General features: G+C 41.3%; 2 protein-coding genes across 3 annotated transcripts in view; both read left to right on the top strand.

The window, feature by feature from the left end:
* The first annotated feature begins 80 nt into the window (after positions 1 to 80).
* Positions 81 to 6,849, top strand: cab39l1 (calcium binding protein 39, like 1). 2 transcript variants are annotated; one of them, XM_073486851.1, is made up of 10 exons: positions 352 to 440; positions 855 to 889; positions 984 to 1,128; positions 1,238 to 1,402; positions 1,580 to 1,698; positions 2,453 to 2,621; positions 2,709 to 2,768; positions 2,854 to 2,919; positions 3,067 to 3,210; positions 3,444 to 6,849. In XM_073486851.1, the coding sequence occupies exons 3-10, from the start codon at positions 1,015 to 1,017 to the stop codon at positions 3,633 to 3,635; spliced, it is 1,029 nt and encodes a 342-aa protein (XP_073342952.1). In that variant the 5' UTR covers positions 352 to 440; positions 855 to 889; positions 984 to 1,014; the 3' UTR covers positions 3,636 to 6,849. The 2 variants fall into 2 exon arrangements, with proteins under 2 accessions (XP_073342951.1, XP_073342952.1); XM_073486850.1 differs by lacking the exon at positions 855 to 889 and having other exon boundaries at positions 81 to 440.
* A 6,441-nt stretch (positions 6,850 to 13,290) lies between these two features.
* gpc3 (glypican 3) overlaps positions 13,291 to 20,608 on the top strand; it is a 113,944-nt gene continuing 106,626 nt past the window's right edge. Inside the window, exon 1 of the mRNA XM_073486327.1 lies at positions 13,291 to 13,450. Coding sequence (XP_073342428.1) covers positions 13,291 to 13,450 — 160 coding nt within the window. The remainder of the gene's footprint in view (positions 13,451 to 20,608) is intronic.

The following is a 20,608-nucleotide window of genomic DNA, read 5'->3' as shown; positions in this document are numbered from 1 at the left end:
CGTTTCCACAGCGTCGCGTTGGTCAAAGTGATTGGCTAAAGTTAGTGTCAGTCATTGTGTAAAGCAAAACATACCCGCCCAGTGTCCCCGGGATGAGGAGAGGACGGGAGTTTCAACAGAAGAGAACAGGGAAATGAAGTTGTCAGACAGGCCAGCCCAGCAACTCGCTCTTTACAACTAGGCAGCTAGCAAGTTAGGTGACAGACGGTCACGAGTATAGAGATTTACATGAAATATCACAGCGATGAAGGTCGACCGTTTGAGCAACTTGTAGCTACAATTAACACACGTTAACCAGCTACAGCCACAGATCTCAGATAACGCTACAGACAGTTCAAAGCAGCGCTACAGTGGTAAAAGAAAGTGGAGACAACTTGCTAGCCTGGTAGCTAACCTTTAGCCACCGAGCCTCCTTCAGCTTCACAACTAGAGTTCACTCGGTGAGTCTTGACAGGACGAGCTGAATATTTCAACAGTGTTTGTTATGTGTGTGTTTCCACTGTACTTGCTGTCCACGTACTGACGCTAGTTTGCTAATTTCTAGCTAACTTGCTGCTAACTAGGTCACAAGCTAGCTCAACTTTGCTGTACGTTTAAAAAATGTTAAACTTATACTCTGTTATATCCTGGTTCCGATTGGAAAGGTCGCTAGTTAGCGTTTTTATTCGGTCTGGACTGGGGTTAACTCGGAGAAATGATATAACAAAGGGCAAACCCAACGTGTCACTGTAGCGCTACTGTACCCGCATATCTTTGAAAACTTTCTAATGTAACGTTAGCAATGTTAGCTAGCTGTTCGTGCTGTTCTGGCCTTTAAAGCTGTAACTCAGTAGTCTACTTTTACGTGTCGACAGGATAACTAACTTGGCTCTATCCTTGATCTCTTCAGGTGAGAGCTTTACTGCCATTTCCTGATGCAAAGCGCTACAGGAAGTCGAAATGCTTTATTCATAGTTATTTGAAACAGTGTTTTATCTCTTCAGAGACTTGGGCTTGGATTACCAGTCTTCAGCTATGCCTTTTTTTGGGAAGTCTCAGAAGAGTCCAGCTGAAATAGTGAGGAGCTTGAAGGAGAATGTGGCATACATGGAAAAGCTGGATGCTGCAGACAGCAAAAAGTGTGAAAAGGTCAGCACTGTTTTCTTCTTTTTACTGTCTTATATTTTTAATGTGGCTCTTATTTTTTTTTTAACAACAAATCATGGTCTGAGTCATTAACTGTCCTTTCACAATTCAGGTTGCAGAGGAGGCGTCCAAAAATCTGGCTTCACTGAAGGAAATACTAAGTGGAACAGGTGACAAGGAGCCTCAGACTGAAGCAGTGGCTCAGCTTGCACAGGAGCTGTACAACACCAACCTCCTCATTGCTCTCATTGCAAACCTGCAAAGGATTGATTTTGAGGTGGGGTGAATGTTCTTATTTCACTTTATGCATGCGAAAAGTATTGATCACTTTGTGTAGCAAATTGTCAGTGTGAGTGTGTATGCATCTATGCCTAAAGCAAAAACGTCTCTGCTTATCATCAGTACCCAGTCAGCCATTCATCTGTCTGAGTGCTTTTTCTTTTTTTTTTTAAAGGGGAAGAAGGATGTGGTTCATTTGTTCAGCAACATTGTGAGACGGCAGATTGGCACCCGTACACCAACGGTAGAATACATCTCTACACACCCACAGATCCTCTTCATGCTTTTGAAAGGGTAGGTTCATCTTTTCAGGCTACATGACCTCAGTATTTGATAACATGTTCAATGTGTGCGCTTTATAACTGCAGTTTTATTGAAGGTAAGTCTGTCCTTGGATACTCTTTTGGGTGAAACTTTTTTGGTGAAAACACCTTCCCTCAACATGCCTCGTGATTTTCTACATTACCCGGTATGTGTTTCAACAACTCCCCTACGAACGAGCGTGAACATGTCGCACTTACCTGTGGGTTATACATGTAGATGAAGAGTGGTAGTACAGCTGATTTAATAGCTCTTAAAAACTGAGTCATCCTGCCTACTCAGAGAGCAACATGTTTCACGGCTGTACGGCATTATGGTCGGCTGAGGCAGCTGTGAGTGGATCACCACTTGCCCTTTTTGGAATGAATTTCTCCTGCTATGTTATTGAACTTTGTTCCAAAATGTCAAGTCTAAAAAGAGTCAATTTGATTGTCAGAGAGGAACATCTAAACCTGACATTTAATGTTGATGTGAGAGATTATTTTTCAGCTGCATAGCTATCTTCCGGCTTGGCAAAAATACTTCAACATGGAAAATAAGACCTACAGATCTAATGTTCATCAGTGCAAATACACATTTATAAGTAGATTAACAGTTTTAAGTGTTTGGGGTGAATTTACCTTTAAAATACTTTGATTATTTGCTGTTTTTGATTGTGTTACATCTGCAGTGTTTGTTATATAACTGGCTATAAATGACTTGACCCAACATGTATTACCTTGTGCAGATATGAGAGTGCAGAAGTAGCTCTGAACTGTGGAATGATGCTGAGAGAGTGCCTGCGTCACGAGCCTTTGGCACGGACGGTGCTCTTCTCTGAGGAGTTCTACTGCTTCTTCCGTTACGTGGAGCTCTCAACCTTTGACATCGCCTCGGACGCTTTTGCCTCATTCAAGGTACACTGCCATATTTTCTTCCTGTTTCCAGCATCATCATAATAAGAGTTCTTATCTAATGTCTTGGTCTATTCTGTTCCTTCTCAGGATCTCCTCACAAGACACAAGATTATGTGTGCAGATTTCCTGGAGAACAATTATGACAGGGTGAGTTTTTTCCTAACGTGGAGTTTGATCTTAAATTGAAAGAATGCTCATGCTGTACCTAACATACTTTTAAAATGTCTGTCAGGTCTTTACAGAATACGAGAAGCTTCTGCATTCCGACAACTACGTCACCAAACGACAGTCTTTGAAGGTAAAAGCTCCAATGCTCTGTCAAATAAAGATCAGTTAAACTTGCATTTGAGCTACAGATTCAAGTGTAACTGGCATGCTCACTTACTTTGCTTGATTGTGCGTTGAATTTAACAAGGTTTTTAATTCATTCCATATTATTTTTCAGCTCCTTGGGGAACTTCTCTTGGATAGACACAACTTCACTGTCATGACAAAATACATCAGTCGGGCAGAGAACTTGAAGCTGATGATGAACATGCTAAGAGACAACAGCCGAAACATCCAGTTTGAAGCGTTCCATGTCTTCAAGGTGTGCTAAGAAAAAAACTTGTATCATCAGTGCACCGATGTACTGTTTATAATACTTGTTGAACATAAAATGCGACATATCTTTTTGAAAGAAATTTGCTAGATGCTGCCTATTTTAGTCGGTAAAATATCGAAAGTGGTATTTTAAATGGAGGTTCGGACTTAAGTTGCGATCTGATTTTAGGATAAAACTTGTTTGTCAGTTTGTATAATGTCTCTATCCTTTTTTAAAAGGTATTCGTTGCAAACCCCAACAAGACTCAGCCAGTGCTGGACATACTGCTGAAGAACCAGACCAAACTCGTGGAGTTCCTGAGCCACTTCCAGACCGACAGAGCGGAGGATGAGCAGTTCTGTGACGAGAAGAACTATCTGATTAAGCAGATCCGGGACCTGAAGAGGCCCACGGCAGCAGAGGATGCTTAGGCTCGGCAGGGACGGCTGCTCTATCAGGTGGTAGATGGTATAGGTGGTGGCTGGAGCTGCAGAGGGCTAGGAGAGAGTCTCAAAGACGTGCTTCATTAAGATTTAATATTAACTACAAAATATAGGAAAAAAAGTAAAGATTTCTTCTTTCACTTACTGTTTTCTTTTAGTGCGGATGTGGAGGTGATTTCCATCCAGCAACTTGAGTGGGCCAAGAACTGTTATTTAAACCATAGTGCTTCTTCTTTAGTGATAATGAAATGCATTTAGTCTGTTCTTGTAATGTTGGACCTTTAAACTGTTACCCTTCCACATACTTTGTTGCTGGCAGAGACCATAGAATAACAGAATCGTCACCCCGAAATAGCCAACGTGAGCTCTGAGGTGTTGTTGACAGTCTGTCAGAAACTTGTCTATATTTTAGAGATTAAAAAGCTGAGGAATATATTATTTTTCTAATGTACCTTCATGGTAAACAGTTTAAAACATACAGTAACTCTTCTCTCTGAACATTGTTTAGCCTAACTAATTGCATAGCGTTGGTTTTTTGCCTTTTTGTGAACTGTTGTGTTGTACACAGACTTCAAATGATCTTTAGAAATCCGGCTTTGGCAGAGTGACACGGGATTGTATCGGCTCAGTCAGCACATAGAACGTTTTGGTGATTAATGTGTAGTTATTAGGCCTTTGGCTGCGTGTGGGGTTACAGAGGTCATAAATGATCCTGCAGTGCTGTACTCGCCCAATGCATTAGCTAGCACAGGAAGAGAAAATCAAAACCATAGAGGAATCAATTAATTGTGCTGTGATTTTGAGGCTGCGCTCAGTGAGGCTTCCATGACTGAAATAGAAACAAGGCATCAGATAATGCTGCAGGGTACCAGCCTTCCATTCACCGCTAGAATGGACAGCCAGGATATACTGATTGATCTCACTAGGAGCAGTCCATTTCATCCTCAAATACTGAGCACGGATTGCGAAGATTAATTTTAAACAGTGACTTAACCAACAATTAATACATGAGGTTTTAAACTACTTGATGTATGCCATTTTAGGCATTTCTCCTTACAATGTTGCAGTTTACTTTGAGGTGTTGCCTATAAGATGCATCATAAGTATGCTACACTGTGTATCTGTTATATTCATATAGTCTTGATTTAGAGAATTTGGCTGTTTTATTTGTCTGGAATATTTTAAAACTAAACTGAATCATCTTAAAGGATAAGCTCACCCAAAAAATTAAATTCAGTCTTTAACTACTCACCCTCATGCTGATGGAAAGTCAGGTGATGTCTTGTATTGATTCTCAAAGACATTATTTACACCTTCAATGCATGGTCAAGCTCGTCCACCCACTTCAAAAAGGATGCGCACCGACGCTTATAGCATAGCAGCAACTGTGAAGATTTTGGCTAAAAAAGGCTGTAAATAACGTATTTTCAAATTAATTTGGGATCCCCGGGTTCAAGAGACTTGGATTAAGCTGGATGCTAAAACAAACACAGGATTGTAAATAATACCTTCTTGTCTTTGGTTAATTTCTGATACAATTATAAAAAAGCACACTGTAACATGCTGTGATGCATCATAAAGCACACCCTATCAGATAATACCCACATGCACTGTGTAAACAAGAATGAGTTTGTTTTGGATGACTAGCACTGAATTTATTGAGTTCCTCACATGCATCACTGATTAGTTGTATTTCTTTAAAAGACTTCTGTTGATATAAATGCCTTACTTCTGCCATTGTCACTGAAATGGCTTATTAGGGATTTCAAGAAGTATGTTGTCTGTCCGCACAGTCTTCTAGTTATATACCTCATGGGATTTGAGTTTGCAAATGCTGTGTTCTCTTTCCTTTCCTCTCTCTCGAGAAAATATTTTATTTGACCGTTTAAAATACACAACAGTGGTTTGTTTGTATGCATGCCGAAACTTGGTGTATATGTTCAAACTTGAACAGGGACTGCGACCTGGTTTTCACGATGGAAAACTAGATTTTTAAACTGAAATATTTCATTGTGTGGTGCCACACAAATGTTAATTCATAATGAATTGCAGTGTGGTACCTTGTAATGAACGTTGCCTTATTTAAAGACATTTAATGGATCATAATGATTATTATGTAAAAATTCCAGACCTCTTAATTTGTTTTTAAACCAAAGTCAATATGAATGAAAAGGGTGAAAAATGTACATTTCAAGTCCCAAATGCATTACTAGATAACTTCTCAGACCTCCATCTAGTGTAGTGTAGCTTTATCACCGACTGCATTGTGCTTCAATCTCATAGACTCAGTGTAAATCTAGATTTTAATACAGATCAACAGAAAACGGTCAGTAGTTATTCAGTTGTGGTTAATTGGCATTTTTAAAAAAAAAACAAAAAAAAACAACACTGTTTGGTTCTCTGCACCAAATAGTCACAAGATCAACATCAGGCCTTTATGTAACCATTGAGTAATTTGGTAAATGTGCTGTGGTACACTAAAACAACTGAAGTCCTGCACAGTGCACTGCCATGTGCTCAGTTAATGAAAGAAAGTTTGTCTCAACTCCTTTGTGATTATTTATTGTGAAAACTATACGAACACATTGGACTGAACCCACATAGACTGTAGTCATTATTAGTATCTCCACCAACAAACGTACAGCTTGCCGACAAACTAAGGTTACATAACAGTCTGTTCTCTGGATTAATACCCAAGATTACCGGACTGTTTTGTAACAAAATGACATCTATTTTTAAAAGAAATAATCCAAATGAAATTTGGTTTCCAAATGTGGATACAAACTTTGTTGAAATTTGAGTCAGGTCATGACGTGCACTTTGAGAAGGACCTGCTGTACACAGTCATTCCAGCAGAGGGCGCTTTTGGCGACCATTGACACCTTGCATTGGTTGCACAAAAAGCATTTCATGTCTCTATGACCCTACCTCTAATTATAATTATATAAATAAATCACTGGCAATATTATGTAGACATCAACACAAATTCCTTAAGATCAGTAGTATATATTTCATGATTTAGAGTTTTCTGTTTAAATATTTGTTGTGCTTTTTTACTCTGTTGCCTTTCTTTTTTTCCCCCTTCTCTTTCCACACTCTGGATATTTTCTTTATTTACCATGGGAGCGAATTATGTGTACATAACTTTATAAAGGATAAAAGTGTGAAAGCATTCATGAAAATAAAAATCTATGGCAATTTATTTTTTGTGTTCCTGTTAGTTTTGTCTGTTCTGATCTGTTGGGGCAAGACACCACCTTAATCATTCTTATTAGTACGTTTGATGACCTCGCCTAATTACCAGCATATTAGGGTTACACGATATGGCAAAAAAAATATTATTGTGATATGATTTGCTATTTAAGGGAATGATCATTTTTGCATCACAGTTTTCATTTTCCCTGACAAAACTATTAAATGATGATGTGACATTTTGTTTGGATCTGATCCAAACAATCATATTTTCTTACATATAAGAACAAGATTTGTCGACCAGTGCATCTCTGCAGCAGAACAGTCGGCACTCAGCCATATTGTGATTTAGATAATATTTTGATTAATTGTGCAGCCTCACAGAATTTGTTTTAATCTTCTGTATATGGTTGTAGTTGGAATATTTTTGAGCACACAAGGTCATTCTTGACATTTGGGAACAGTATATGGAACAAATTAGTCCAAGCTTAAAGGATAAGTTAAACTAAAATGAAATCTAGTCCTCTACTCACCCTCATGCTGATTGCAAAATCAGGTGGAGTTTCTTAGTTCACAAAACATTTCTGGAGCTTCACAGCAAACCAGCGTTGCAGCATTCTCTTAAACAACTGAAGTAGATGGGGACTTGTTTTAAAATGTAAGAAAAAAAAACGTAAAACACATAAAATGGCTCCATAAAGCTAGTCTCTGTAAGCCTAGAGATCGGAAATTGATTTGAAAAGATGTTACTTACACCCCTGAGCTTAAATCGTCAGTGCAGCTGCTAAACTGCAGCACAGTGCCTCCAGGGTGTAAATAACGTCTTTTCAGATCAATTTTGGGTTTTGGGGCTTCCAGAGGCTTGAATTAAACCTGACTTTCTGTATGGAGCCATTTTAATAAGTCCCCAGCTACTTCAGTTGTTTAGGAGAAAGCTGCAACGCTGTTTTGCTGTGAAGCTCCAGAAATGTTTTGTGGATTAAGAAACTAAACCCAACTTTCCATCAGCATGAGGGTGAGAAGATAATGACTGAAATTTCATTTTTATTTCATACCTTATTTTTTATCCTTTAAATAATATTTGTGATGTTGGGGATATCTAAATATATATGTGGTTGTTTCTCAGTACCTTTTGAACATATAGGAGAACAAAACAATATCTTTTTCTTAATGGATGAATCTTGAATTTTAGGTGAACTTATAGGTCAACTTGATGAATACTTTTGTGTTGGTCCCTGGGGGCATTTTTGTGCAGTTTTCTGACATTTTTGAAAACTTAAATGGCAGTTTAGATAAAATGATGACAGAAATCATTGTTGCAGCTCTACTTAAGATAATGCAATGCAATGTGGTCAATATAGTCTGCTTGTTTCTGATCACAAATGACTCACAACCAGGACTAAAATGTTATGTGATCTACGGGTGGAAGGACATCTGCTCGACTTGCACACATTGAAATGTAGCTTCATCTGTGGAACATCATTCAGTCCCAGCTTACATGTTGTCAAATTCATTTATCCAGTGGTGCGAATGACTACAGCTAAAAATAACCCCTCCTCCCAGTAGTAACTGAGTGTGGAACGGCAGTCATCCCAGTTCAAAACACTGGGACGCATTCCATCCTACCAGGAGGTGTCCACCATGTGGCCTGTTCAATAGGCTGCCACTCTATTGTCTGTGTGGAGATCAATTAGAAACCCTGCAAACTTAAAGTCAAGCTGAAATGAAAAACGCTTCTTTTTCTTGAACCATTTGAGGTTTAACAGAACCCACAAACATCATAATGACTGCACCAGACCAAGCCTTTTTGATTCATAATACAAAATGATCATCCATCAATGAACTAACCCTGGTTTTCTGCAAATTTGCTCCAAATGTTACGACCACAATTAACCCTCCTGCTCTCTCACTGGCAGGCTTCACCAGATCAAACATGCTGGGTGAAAGAATTAAGTCAGAATGGGCAGCTGCAATTTTCTCTCCTTTAAACTCCACTACTGGCGGCCTATAGGAGCAGAGGGAAAAAAGGCAGTATGGGAAAGTGGGTTAAAGTTCAATCAGGGAAGAAGGCAAGTGAGTCAACGCTGCAGCCTGTTCCCACAGTGGAGGAAGTGGCACCGTGCTCAGTGCCTCTCAGAGTTGTTGGTTTGGATCCCGGTAACAAAGAATGATACTGAGTGACTATTGATGTGGATATATGAGGCGGGATGGTGGAGGGACGTGCTCCTGCAGACAGAGCAGAAGACTATGTGGGGGCAGGGTTTTTACAGGGGTTAAAGGTCACAAGCCTCCTGGGTTCCTTTGACCAGCACAGCGCCAAGTGGACGACAGACACGGGCTCATGAAACTATCCGCAGGCCAGTCAGCAAATTCAGAGTTTGCAGGGAAAGTTTTCACGGGAGAAAAGAGAGAAGAAACGTCTGCGTTTGATACCAAACAACCACGAGGAATCTCGTGTTTGTGAGCGGGTTTTAAGGACATCCGCAAAGATTGCGTCGCCCCGGCGCTCCTCTCCTCTCCTCCCCTCCCATCCCCTCCCCCCCTCATCCACCCCCACAAAGAGAAAAACAACAAAAAAAAGATGCTCTCACAATTTCATGCACGACAGAACTTTTTGTTTGTGCAACAGAGGGCTGCAGAGGGGACAACATCTGCGGGCGAAGGTGCGGAACGACATCGGGAGTTTTCTGCACGATTCTCTCAAATGAATGAACCTCAACACAAAGCAAAGGTAGGCTGAGTGCAGCTCCTGCTCTTTCTTCTGTTACGGATCACACATGTGCTCTCTGTGCTCGTTTAAAAAAGTTTGAATGATCTGAAAAAAAAATGTTCTGATTTTGTTTATGTCGCCTCATCGCTCTGCTGCGTCTTTAAAGGAAACCAGGGCGCGTGGTCAACACGTCTCAGTCTTAACGCTTATAGTGATTTTCGTTCAGATCGTTAAAACAGGCGAGTGTGAGTCTAACCGTGTGTTTGGTTGCGCAGGAGTCGCTTTGATTTGTCTCTTAAAGTTGGTTTGTTCGTGTCTTTGTTGGCCGTGTGAGCGCGTGGGGCTCATCCAGGATCTATTTTATTAATCCGCACAGTGACATATTCAGCCTCCCCCTGCTGACCAGCTGCTGCTGTTTGTCTCGGTGAATAAACGATGTGTGATTCACATCATTATTTAATTGAGGGCAGTTGACACGCGCGTCGTCACATCACGAGACTGTTGGCGCCACTTTGTTAAAACTGACACGGCGCCTCCGTAAACTCACTGTAACTCAGTTATAGTCTCCAGTTAAAGATCGTAGAGAAATCAGCACGATGTGTAATATTCAGTCTTTTTCAGCGCGTGTTTTTTAAACACGGGGCCTCTGAGTTTAAACTCCACCTCGTGTGTGATTTGAATGGACAGTCATTGAGACCTGTGGAGGTTGTAAAAGTGTTTACTCAACTCTTACTTTATACTTCTTCTTTACTAGGATTTCAGATTGAATTTTGTACTTTTTACTCCACTACATTGATCTGAAAAATAATAATCAAATGATATAATACAATAGTAACACTCTGTAAAGGACCAGTCTGTGTTTTTAAGGCCTTTTCTCTCTGCTTTTGAATTTTTTTTTTTTTACATTTATGTCAATAATATGCCTACTCCTGTGCTTTTACTTAAGTAACAATGTGTATGCGGGAGTTTTTCATGTAATGGAGTAGTTTTACACAGTGGTATTACTGCTTTTACTTTAAACAAAGAACTTCCCATCACCGCCCTCTAAAAGTTAAATTAGGAGGTTTTTTGTAATAAAAAAAAAAGTAAAATAACTTTGCAAAAAGATTTTTGAAGTCTTCATCAGCAATAATATGATGTAGCCTGTGAAACATCCACCTCAAGTCTCCGATTTGCACAAAGGATTGCACTTCTTTCTTTCTTTCTTTCTTTCTATTTAAAAAAACACATAGGAAAATTAGACAGTATAGCGACAGTGTAGAAAAAAACAAGTAACATAGAATATATAGAATATAAAATAAAGCATGTATCCATTCTCTGATGAAGAGTAAGAATAAATAAATATTTCTCTTTTGTGCCACTTTTCAATGAATGTTGTTCTGTTTCAGATGGTCCGGACTCGAGGTGTCTTTCCTGGAGAAAAGATTGGAAGTAATTCCAGTACATCAATCCGTTCCTACGTCCTCTGCCTGCCTGTCTTACGGTCCTCCAGCTAAGGTGCATCTAGTGTAGTTAGTGGTGTAGTTCAGTATCTACTGCCCTAGTTGCTCCTTCTGGCTGGAGGACTTGTTTTGTCAGAGTCGATAATATTCTTCACATTTGCTCCGAAAACGACTTTATCTGTGTGATGATACGCTTAATGCCCAACACTAATGTGAATGACTTATGTATGTTAGACTTGTGTATTTATTATGTGAATATCTTGTGTTACATGAGGTGAATAAACTGTCTCACATTTATCAGTGTGTGCTCAGGCCTCTTCAGTGACTCATGGCTTTCTTGCTCTGGAGCTGAACGTGCTGTCGACTTTGCAGTCCCAAAGTGCTCACAGTGCAGGTAGTACACACAGATCTACTGCAGTTTGTGCACTTCAGGTACTTCTGGTCACCTCCCCTCATTCATCAGCCTGTTCTCACACTCGAAGGTGGAAAACTCTGGTGGCTCTACAGCGAGTTTTGTTGGTTTGCTCTCAGCTTCTGCCAGTCCTTGCTGTGCAAATCCATGCAAAGCTCTCTGTTCCTCAGACACGCAGCCAAAAAAGGAGATATGGGTTTTTGTTTTCTGTTGTTCCAAGCTTTGATGAACACATGGAGCACTAAAAAAATCACCGCAAGCACAAGAGAGCAGATGTTGTTTGCAATCATGTTATGGCATCTCAAGTTTCTTGACGTTGCTGTTTGTCTTGCTGTTTTCAGGTGGATGACTTCACAATTTCAATACTCCAGAAAATGAAAAGAAATTGCACAGTATCCATCTGCAATCCGCCAGATGTTTAGAGCAGCTACACATTAATCACTCATTTCTGTGGAAACGTAGTAGAGAAATTGTCTTGATGGTGCTTTGGTTCGGCTTTAAAGGTGCACTAGGTAGTTTTGGGGAAGACGTCTGAATCAGAAGAGAAAGATTTGAATTGACTTTAACTGATAAACTAAATAAACAATCTGACCTTAAAGGACAACACAGTTTCTTACTGTTTTACTTTGTTTATATGTGGCGGACCCTGCCACCTTTCTAGCTTCAAACAGTGTTCTTGGAACCTCATTTTCCTCTGAGAACAGCTTGTTTATTCAGTTTTGCAAAAGATAAAGAACTCTGAGTTTGTATAATTACCTCATTAAAATTGTTTGTTAAAGGTGATATTTGTAAGAGAAGTTGATTTTCGAGTCTCATTCCCAACTCTTCAAAAACTGAAGCTTTGAGATGGCGGCCAACCCGTCCTTCAAACCCAAAGCGTCATTGTTCGATGGGTTGGCAATGAGACTCAAAAATCAACTTTTCATACAAATAGCACCTTTTGAATTTCTGAGTTTGGATTTCTTCTCCAAAACTACAAAGTGCCCCCTTTTTAACAAACGGTGTTCAAAGCAGTGCAGAGGATGAGTTGCACGTTGGCCTTTCTGGTGCCTGACGCACACTGACCACTAGATGGCACCATTTCAACTTTATTGGCTCCATTGGATCTGAGTGGAAGTAAAATATCCACTCAAGAGGAGAAATAATCAGTGTGAAATAAAATGGCACTTTGTAGTTGAATTAGATTTATGTGAACATTAAAGATAAGAGGAGGCTGTTAATGTTCACTTTTACTCGTTTTGTGCTGATGTATGAGTGTTGTGCTGGCTCTCTGTACACACTTTCCATGTTTTTGAATAATAAAAGCTCATTTTCAGATCATATCAACGCCTACATGTCATTTACTATGTAACATACCTGTATGTGCATGCCGTGCCTCTGCTGTGTGGACAGTAAAGCGCACAGGTACTGTGCCCTAATTGCATCCTCCAACATGCAGCACCATTCATCTGACACGACAACAGCCCGTGCCCCCCGCCTCCCCTCCTCCTCTGTATCAGCTCACATCACTGCTGTTACACGAGACATAGGAGATCTCTACACGCGCAGGCTCACGCTGTGCCGGGCGCGCTCCCCATCTATCCGGGGCTCGTTCATCTGTGCGCAGAGAGCTGAGAGTCAGTGCGCCAAGTGAAGAGCGACTCAGAAGTTCTCAGCAGCGGAGAAGCTTCACCAGAGAGGCTGAGCAGAGCGGAGCAGCTCTCCAGACTTCAGGCGGGCGGAGTGTTGAGGACGAGGGAAGGATGCTGATCCGAGCCGAGCCGGGAGCTGCTGCCTCTTCACCTCATCAGCGCAGACGCGGATTCCTCCTGTAACTTTGAATGTGTTCAAGTTGATCTCAGCTCGTCTTTAAACGTCCGGTTTGGCTGTAGGTGCCGCTCGCCTGCCATGCCTGCTCCATCGGTCCACGGTGCGCTCTTTCTGTGCGCCTTCCTCCAGATGTTCGCGCTGCCCGGCGGACAGACTGTGCCAAACTGCCAGGAGGTTCGCACGGTGTTTCACTCTCTGCACCCCGGCTCCAAGTGGGTCCCCGAAAACCCAGTGTCAGGTAACTGTCGTCAACTTACAGTCGTGTTTTACGCACATGATGTCTGGTTAACTGTTCCGTAACCTGTCTTATTGATCTCTACCATTTTATCTCTGACTGTAAACACTCAGAGGACATCACCATCACAACAGTTCTTTAACACCACCAAGCCTTTCTTACTCCTCGTTTCAAGGCTGCTGACTTCTCCAGTTTGCGAGAGTCAACCCACACGCACTCCCCATCCCTCTGGCTGAACGTTTTCTAACCTCCTTGTTAAAAAAAAATGCAGGTTGAATCATATAAACCAGCAGTTAAGTGTTAAATAACAAGCGTACAAGATCGATCCAGTATTGATCCGAACATGGAGCCAAGTAACATTTCCTGAATAACTTTTGGTTTGGTCAGTACTTCTGGAGGCTGGAGGCAGATGTGAGCATCTCTCTGTCATGTGGGTTTAAATCTCCTGCTGAGTTTGGGAGGATATTTTTGTGCCACAGATGATGATGGACTGCACACAAGGATCAGCATTCAGACTGCTCTCTTGGCAGCTTCTCCTCAGCCACATTGTGTCACAGAATATAGATTAGTGGTGTGATATGAATGGTGACCACACTGAGAGCATATTTGGATCATTAGTGTTCCTCGGAGCTCAAATATCACTGACTGGGAGGGAAGTGTCTCGAGGAAAGGGACCTGACTTTTGAGACGTTGAGGAAAAACACACCAAGATAATTCCTGTCTCTGTGGGACGGAGGAACAGACTCCTCTCGTCCTATTTTGCAGAACACAGCATGTTGGTGTACCGCTGGAGCCTGTTGCATGTCTTCTGAATCAGTATGTAAATGGAGATGCCTCTCATGTGGCTGAATCACAGCCAGCTGCAAATGTTAATTGGGTGTTTTAGTGTCATGTCAGCGCAGGCAAGTGCTCCAGGTTAACTGTTTTCTCTCTCTGCACTCCCAGCATGCACTTCTCACACTCCTCACTCCCACCTGATTCAAAGAGGTTTACCAAATAATACTAAATGTTCTGTGAAGGCATCACAAAGTGCTTTAAATCAAACAGCAGGGAGCATCAGCGATGCACTTTGAAGCATATTTTGTCACGCTCCCTCGACCCCCTTTTTTATTCTCCCGTCCAACCACCGAGCCCAGCATTTCCCCGCGCATCCATCTTTAATCACACACCCTCCACCTCCTCGGCCATCAAACATTTTATCAGCCAGCCAAAGGGGGAATCATCGTAGCAGGCCAAGAGAAATATTTAGCCGGATGCAGAGCAGTCCCTTCTCTGAGGGCTCAGTCTGATTCCACACCATCACTTACACTGAGAATCAATTCACCAGTCAGCCAAAGGACAATCCATCCCGGCCTGTTAAGAGGTAGTTTGGTTTACTTGTTCCCACGATGCCCATGGCTGCTCTGCTGTAGATTAATTTGCTAGTTTTATTAAGTGATGGTTGTACAACAACTGACTGATGATGATGTAGAACAGGGATTGAAAACCTTTCAGCCCTCAAGATTCTGTTTCTGCTGATGTTTCCTGTCTTTATTAAACATGGTTTTGAATTGATGCAACTGTGCGCATGCACAGTAAAAGTATAACCCATGGGGGAAAAGGCCTTTTAAACCTTATATTGTTTTTTAAAATTATATTACACTCTGTATTTTGTACATGCAGGTTTAATGTCCTGGTGACAGTTGAAAATGAAGTAATGGCTCTCTTCCCATTTATTTTGATAGGGGCCTCGTCCTGTAAGCTGAAATAACGGCCATGGGGCGTTCCCAAAATGGCTGCCGAGTGGCAAGACTTGCCTAAAAAAACTTTGTTACTACTGAGGAAGTAAAGCACAAGAAATCACAAGAAAACTCCAAGGCTCTCTCTTTCAAACTATTAAAATGCTTTTATTGTCACGGCATGGTCATGTGAGATTTTAAAACAAACTTGCGTTTGTTCAGAGAGTCAGTCTTTTTTCGACTCCCTGATGAAGGCTTGATGCTGAAACGTGTCGGACTTTGTTTTTAGGTATAGCCCTGTGTTGGTTTCCTGATTTGTTTTGAATTAAGCCTGTTACCATGGCCGAAGGCTCTGCTTGCACATTATATCACCCACATAAACAAGTGAAATCGGTTGTGTGTAACAACTGTTGATTCCAAACTGAGAAACCACAGGGAGATGAGGTTATAACCATTTATTTATCCTTCTTCTTTAAGTTTTAATAATACTTTAATGATTATTGGGGTAATATTGTGAATTGCGATTATGTTGGATAGGGTAATAGTGACATGACATTTTTATATCGTCCCATGCCTAACCCCGATCCAAAGAGCATATCTAACAAACTCAATCTGAGTCCAGGAAGTCCTCCTACCCTTATATTTAAAAAAAACACACACACAATAAAAACACATGGGTCAGTATAGGATGCCCAGTTAGATCTTATCTTTTATTAAGTTTTAACATTTGTCCCATGGAGCCATATCTGAAAAAGAACTCTGTAGTTAGATATGATTGATACAGACTGACACAACTGTACCAGAATAATACCAGCAAGACTTAAACCTCAGTAAAATTCATCCCAACATGTGTAGAACACAATAATAAAGCAGATATTAAACTGTTGATATTGTCTGAAGACTCTCTAAACCCTCCCAGAGGGATCTCTCAGGACCGCACTTTGGGAACCAATGCATTCAAATATAATGGGATGTGCTATCAGGTCTCACATCTGAAACAAAATGAGTAGGGAAATGGATTACAACAGATTTAATGGAATTATGTTGTAATAGATTTTAGAGAAGACTAGAAGAGAAAGACTTCAGCTAATTTAGCGCGGCCTGCAGTGAGGACGTCACACGGCCTTGGCTCGAGTCTTTCATACAGTAAATTAGTGAAGTCTCTTCACACTGGCACCAACAGTTTTTTGAAGGATGAGGCGTGAACCCAGAGAGAAGCGATGGTAACCTTGTAGAAATGTGTGATTCATTTGAAGGAGTAATGCAGCCGTTTGCAACCTTTTTGGCTCGTAGCGCCTTGAAACAGAGAGCTGTAGATTATTTATGTTTTATTATATGGATTACTTTCATGAGTAAAATTCAGAAGACAATAAGAAAAGATTAAAGTCTTCCAGATTAAACAGGATTTGATTTGAGACAAGCTGTTTTTTTCTGCTTACTCTTGCATCTGCTGTCTCTTGATTTATTGTTTATCAGTGTGTGTGCGTAAAAAGTTGCCTTACCAAACATTACATCATCAACAATCATCACTTCCACTCATTCTCGCTCACAGTAATATATTCTGTTTTTCTCTGTGTAGATACACATTCGGGGACCTCCTGAAAATGTTGTATTATTCTCAAAAAGTCACATTCTCTTCCTAAATGAATTATAAATGTGCTTTCTATTAAGAAAACGTGACACATATTGAATTTCCAGGCATGCTTCCAGTATCCACACTGTCCTTTATATCCAGGCTTGACATTGACATGTCTATCATCATTCCAGACAATATTTAAGCAGTTCATAAAACTTTTAAAAGTAATTCCCAGAATGAGACAGAGTTATGGCCCAAGGCTTGTACTTTAGGTAGGATATCCATAAATCCCAGCTCTTCTACTTTTGTCTTAATGAGCTCACTTTTTTTTTCTTTTTTTACTTTTTCCAAAAGCATGAAATATGCAGTCACTTCTCATATATTCAGTCCATTTTTGTTGGCCATGCCTCATCCATAATATATCTCTGTCATTAATTTTATAGAGAATAAGTTGAAGGTTTTCACTCATGGTTACATTTCCTGTAATTGTTCTGAACTTTGTGCTTGCTGAAAAAATGTGGTGAGTAAATGCGCAACAGAGCGCCTGTCGCGCGGCCTAATGTGACACGAGTTCTTCATCGAGGCGTGCGGGGACTGAAAGATTGATGAAATTAAATGTTGGGGATGGCTCGCTGTGATTTGACTGGGGATGTATCGCTTGCTGTGTGTGACGGTGGAGTAGCCTGTATTGATATGGTGAACAGTGTGGGGGAGATGGCTGATTCAGAGAGATGTCCGCAGGAAGGCAGAGCAGAATTCTAATAATGCTGCATGAGGTGCCAGGGGGCAAGAAAAATACAATAAAATAAAATAAAAGCAGAGAAAACAAAAGTTTTTCTTCCCACCGATGTGATTCAAAAGCAGTGCGTGTGTAGAGGAACGGTGTTACAACAAAACTGCTGTAGGAGTATCACTCACTGCTTTGTTGTGGCTGATGCTGTGGGTGGTTGTAGTGTCTGAAGGTGAAATGGAGGCTGGGTGTCAGTTCGCTCCATCGTGCCGTCGTGTGTGTGGATGAGTTGCACGAGCAGCTTGGTCGAGCACTTACCTCAGGACATGCGAGTGAGAGCTGCTCCATCAGTGTCAGCGGCGGTTTTGAGCAGAGGATGTGGTGGATCACTGACAGCGGCGGCTGACCTGATTCATGAGAAGAGCATCAGATTCTCACTTAATGGAAGAGTGGTACTAGTTTGCTGGAGGCTGCGCTGACAGCTGCCACTTATTTTAACAGAAAATCCTGCACAGTGGTCCTGCAGAGGAGTTGTTTTTCTCTCTCTGAGCTGAAACAATTATAGTTTGGTGTTGGTTGATACTGCTAAACAGGATGTTAAAAAAGGGTCCAGGAGTTGCACCTCTCTCAGTAATTAGCTGCAGGGTCGGGTCATCTGAGCTTGTTGTTGATCATGAAAAACAAAGAACAAACGCTCCTGCTGTTTAAATGACACCCTGGACGTGACCAATCACTGGATCGGCTTGACCTGAAGCGAGAGGTCTTTGTTCCTTATTAAGCGCTGTTTTGTGTTTTGTTTACTCGGTTTCAATTTTTTGAGAACCCCCTCTTTAATGAAGGGCACTTGTGTTGTTCTGTGTACACTTTAAAAAAACAGCAGAAAATCGGGCTCTTTCACATTCATGCTTCCAGCTTTCAAATTATTGCTTCATCAAACGACTTACAAGTGGAGCAGTGAGCAAAGCACTAAAAATACTTAAAACAATTGTAATCCCCAGTAGCTAATGATATTATTATTCCTTGGCTTGCTTGTAAATCGTGCTATCTTTATTTCATTTATTGTCTCTACAAAGTGACACTGGCTTATTTTGCCCTGGAGAGGAAGCCAAGGAGTCCCCACATGCTTCGCCTCAACACTGGTAGCTGATGCTTAATTTATGCTCATAATGAACAGCTTTTAACATATTCTATATCTTAATACAACTTGTTTTTCCCCCATGGTCTCCATCATTAAACTTGCATAGTGATAGCTTTCTAATTGGCGCTGGGAAACCGAGAGACACATACTGTATTTGTGGCTGTCCCCTTTCCCTTGCTTGTTAAAGGAGCGAGGGGAGGGACTCCTCTCGTCTGTGTGTACACAGGACGCTTTGAGCCCCTGCTGGAGTTTTCACCCGTGGCATTTCAGCAGAAACTCTCTGTCTTGAGAGGAGCAGCGAAGGACTGTCACAAACTGAAGGGCGATCAATGTGTTTCTGAAAAGGCTTTCAAAGACCTTGACTGTCTTGAAAACGCCAGCTGTCCTGCATGTCGAATCGTCTGGCCCACCATTTCAGAGTATTGATTCAACGTACGTAATAATTTAAAGGCGTCACCTTGGACTGAGCTTGTATGCTGGGGGAAATTTACATCTAAATTGCTCCCGGGCCCCGCACCTTGTCTCTCTTCATTTTCTTTGAGAGAATTGGCCATCAGGACACAAAAATCGACTAATTAACCAATAACGCACTGATAGAGAGGTGCTCTCTGTGCCCGATAGCTATTAAGCGCGAGGTAGGTGAAGTGAAACAAGCTGAGAACAAAACTGCAGTGATGACAATGACTAAAAAAAAAAAAAGAAAGAAAGAAAGAGGGGGGAGGAGAAAACGAGCTGAGCCTAAAGCAAAGAGCAGAAGCAGGAGGCTTATTCCCAAGTGATCTGTCAGTCACAGAGAAGGCTTTATTTAGATGGTGTGATTTTATTATTTGTGAAACTCTATGGGGAATCATTTTCCCGCCGAACCCCTCACTTATTCCTCACCACTGTGGAACCTCTGTAATGAAACGCATTTATCATCCGCAAAACGACAAATGTGCAGATGAAACTGTCTGTTTTGCCGGAGATAATTGCTAAATCCCTGTCTCTCTCCTCTGCACCGGCCTCACTCCCCTCACCTGTGGTGCTATTGACAGCTTAATAATTTTGCCCCTGCAGTCTGAAATTAACTTGATCTTATCTGTCAGGAGTCCTTTGTCGGTATTGATTTAAGATATTAAGCCTGTCAGTATGCATACAAAAGATGCAGTGTGACAGTTTTATTGCCTGTTTCACTCATTAGACTCCACACCTTAAAGCCCGTTTGGGAGTCGGGAGAGAGTTAGCCAAAGCTGCTCTCTGTTTGACTCTTCAATACTTATTAATTATCAACGCCTTCACTCTGTTGCATCTCCTGCTATAGTTTAACTTCCTGCCATGCCTGCTGTTTTCATTGTTACGGTCTGAGATCTGCTTCTGAAGATCTATTGTTTGCAGATGTCACAGAGACAAAGCCTCAATGGAGAGATTCACTTTTTTATATTAAGATAAAGCCTCCATCTCAACAAAAGCCTTCTGACACGCTTGTTATCAAGACTTCTCTGATATAAATATATATTCACGATCCGAGCCCTCCCTCCAAATTAATCTCTCTGCTTCCGTCTCTTTATCCACCGCACCCCGAGCAGCTGAAGCTGGCAGACTCCCCTGACATTTGTTTACCACACCATCAATCAGGCCCTTGTCACTGACGCCTCTCAGGCAGCAGATCCTGCAGACAACTCCTCGACGCAGCTTGGCACGTTACGACTGCAGCCTCCGCCGAAGCTTTCAACAGCCACATGGGACAGAGCGAGAGGGAGGGAAGCACTAAGGAGAGGGAACTCCTCTTTGTGTTTAAAACATCAGATGGTTGTGCCCTATTTATGTCGGTGTGATGTCTTGGGTGTGCATCGCCTTGGAGAAGGGATTTGGGAATACGCTGGAAATTTAAAGCTTGTATAGAAAGTGCAGTGGACCTTTCTTCTTCAACGGAGGTGTTTCGACACAGACTTGTGAGATCTGCAGTTTACAGTACATTTGTGTCGTTCCATCATTAGTTTACTTTGAAATTACACACCTT

This window comes from Pagrus major, chromosome 18, assembly GCF_040436345.1.
Source record: "Pagrus major chromosome 18, Pma_NU_1.0".
NCBI lineage: Eukaryota > Metazoa > Chordata > Actinopteri > Spariformes > Sparidae > Pagrus > Pagrus major.
The sequence above is the reverse complement of the archived record's forward strand: the minus strand, read 5'-3'. Positions and strand labels throughout refer to the sequence as shown.

Bases quoted from the DNA above. Each gene is read 5' to 3' on its own strand.
- cab39l1 (XM_073486850.1), top strand. From the start codon at position 1,015: ATGCCTTTTTTTGGGAAGTCTCAGAAGAGTCCAGCTGAAATAGTGAGG. The intron at 1,403-1,579 runs GTGGGGTGAATG...TTTTTTTTAAAG, and splicing joins TGCAAAGGATTGATTTTGAG to GGGAAGAAGGATGTGGTTCA. The intron at 1,699-2,452 runs GTAGGTTCATCT...TACCTTGTGCAG, and splicing joins CTCTTCATGCTTTTGAAAGG to ATATGAGAGTGCAGAAGTAG.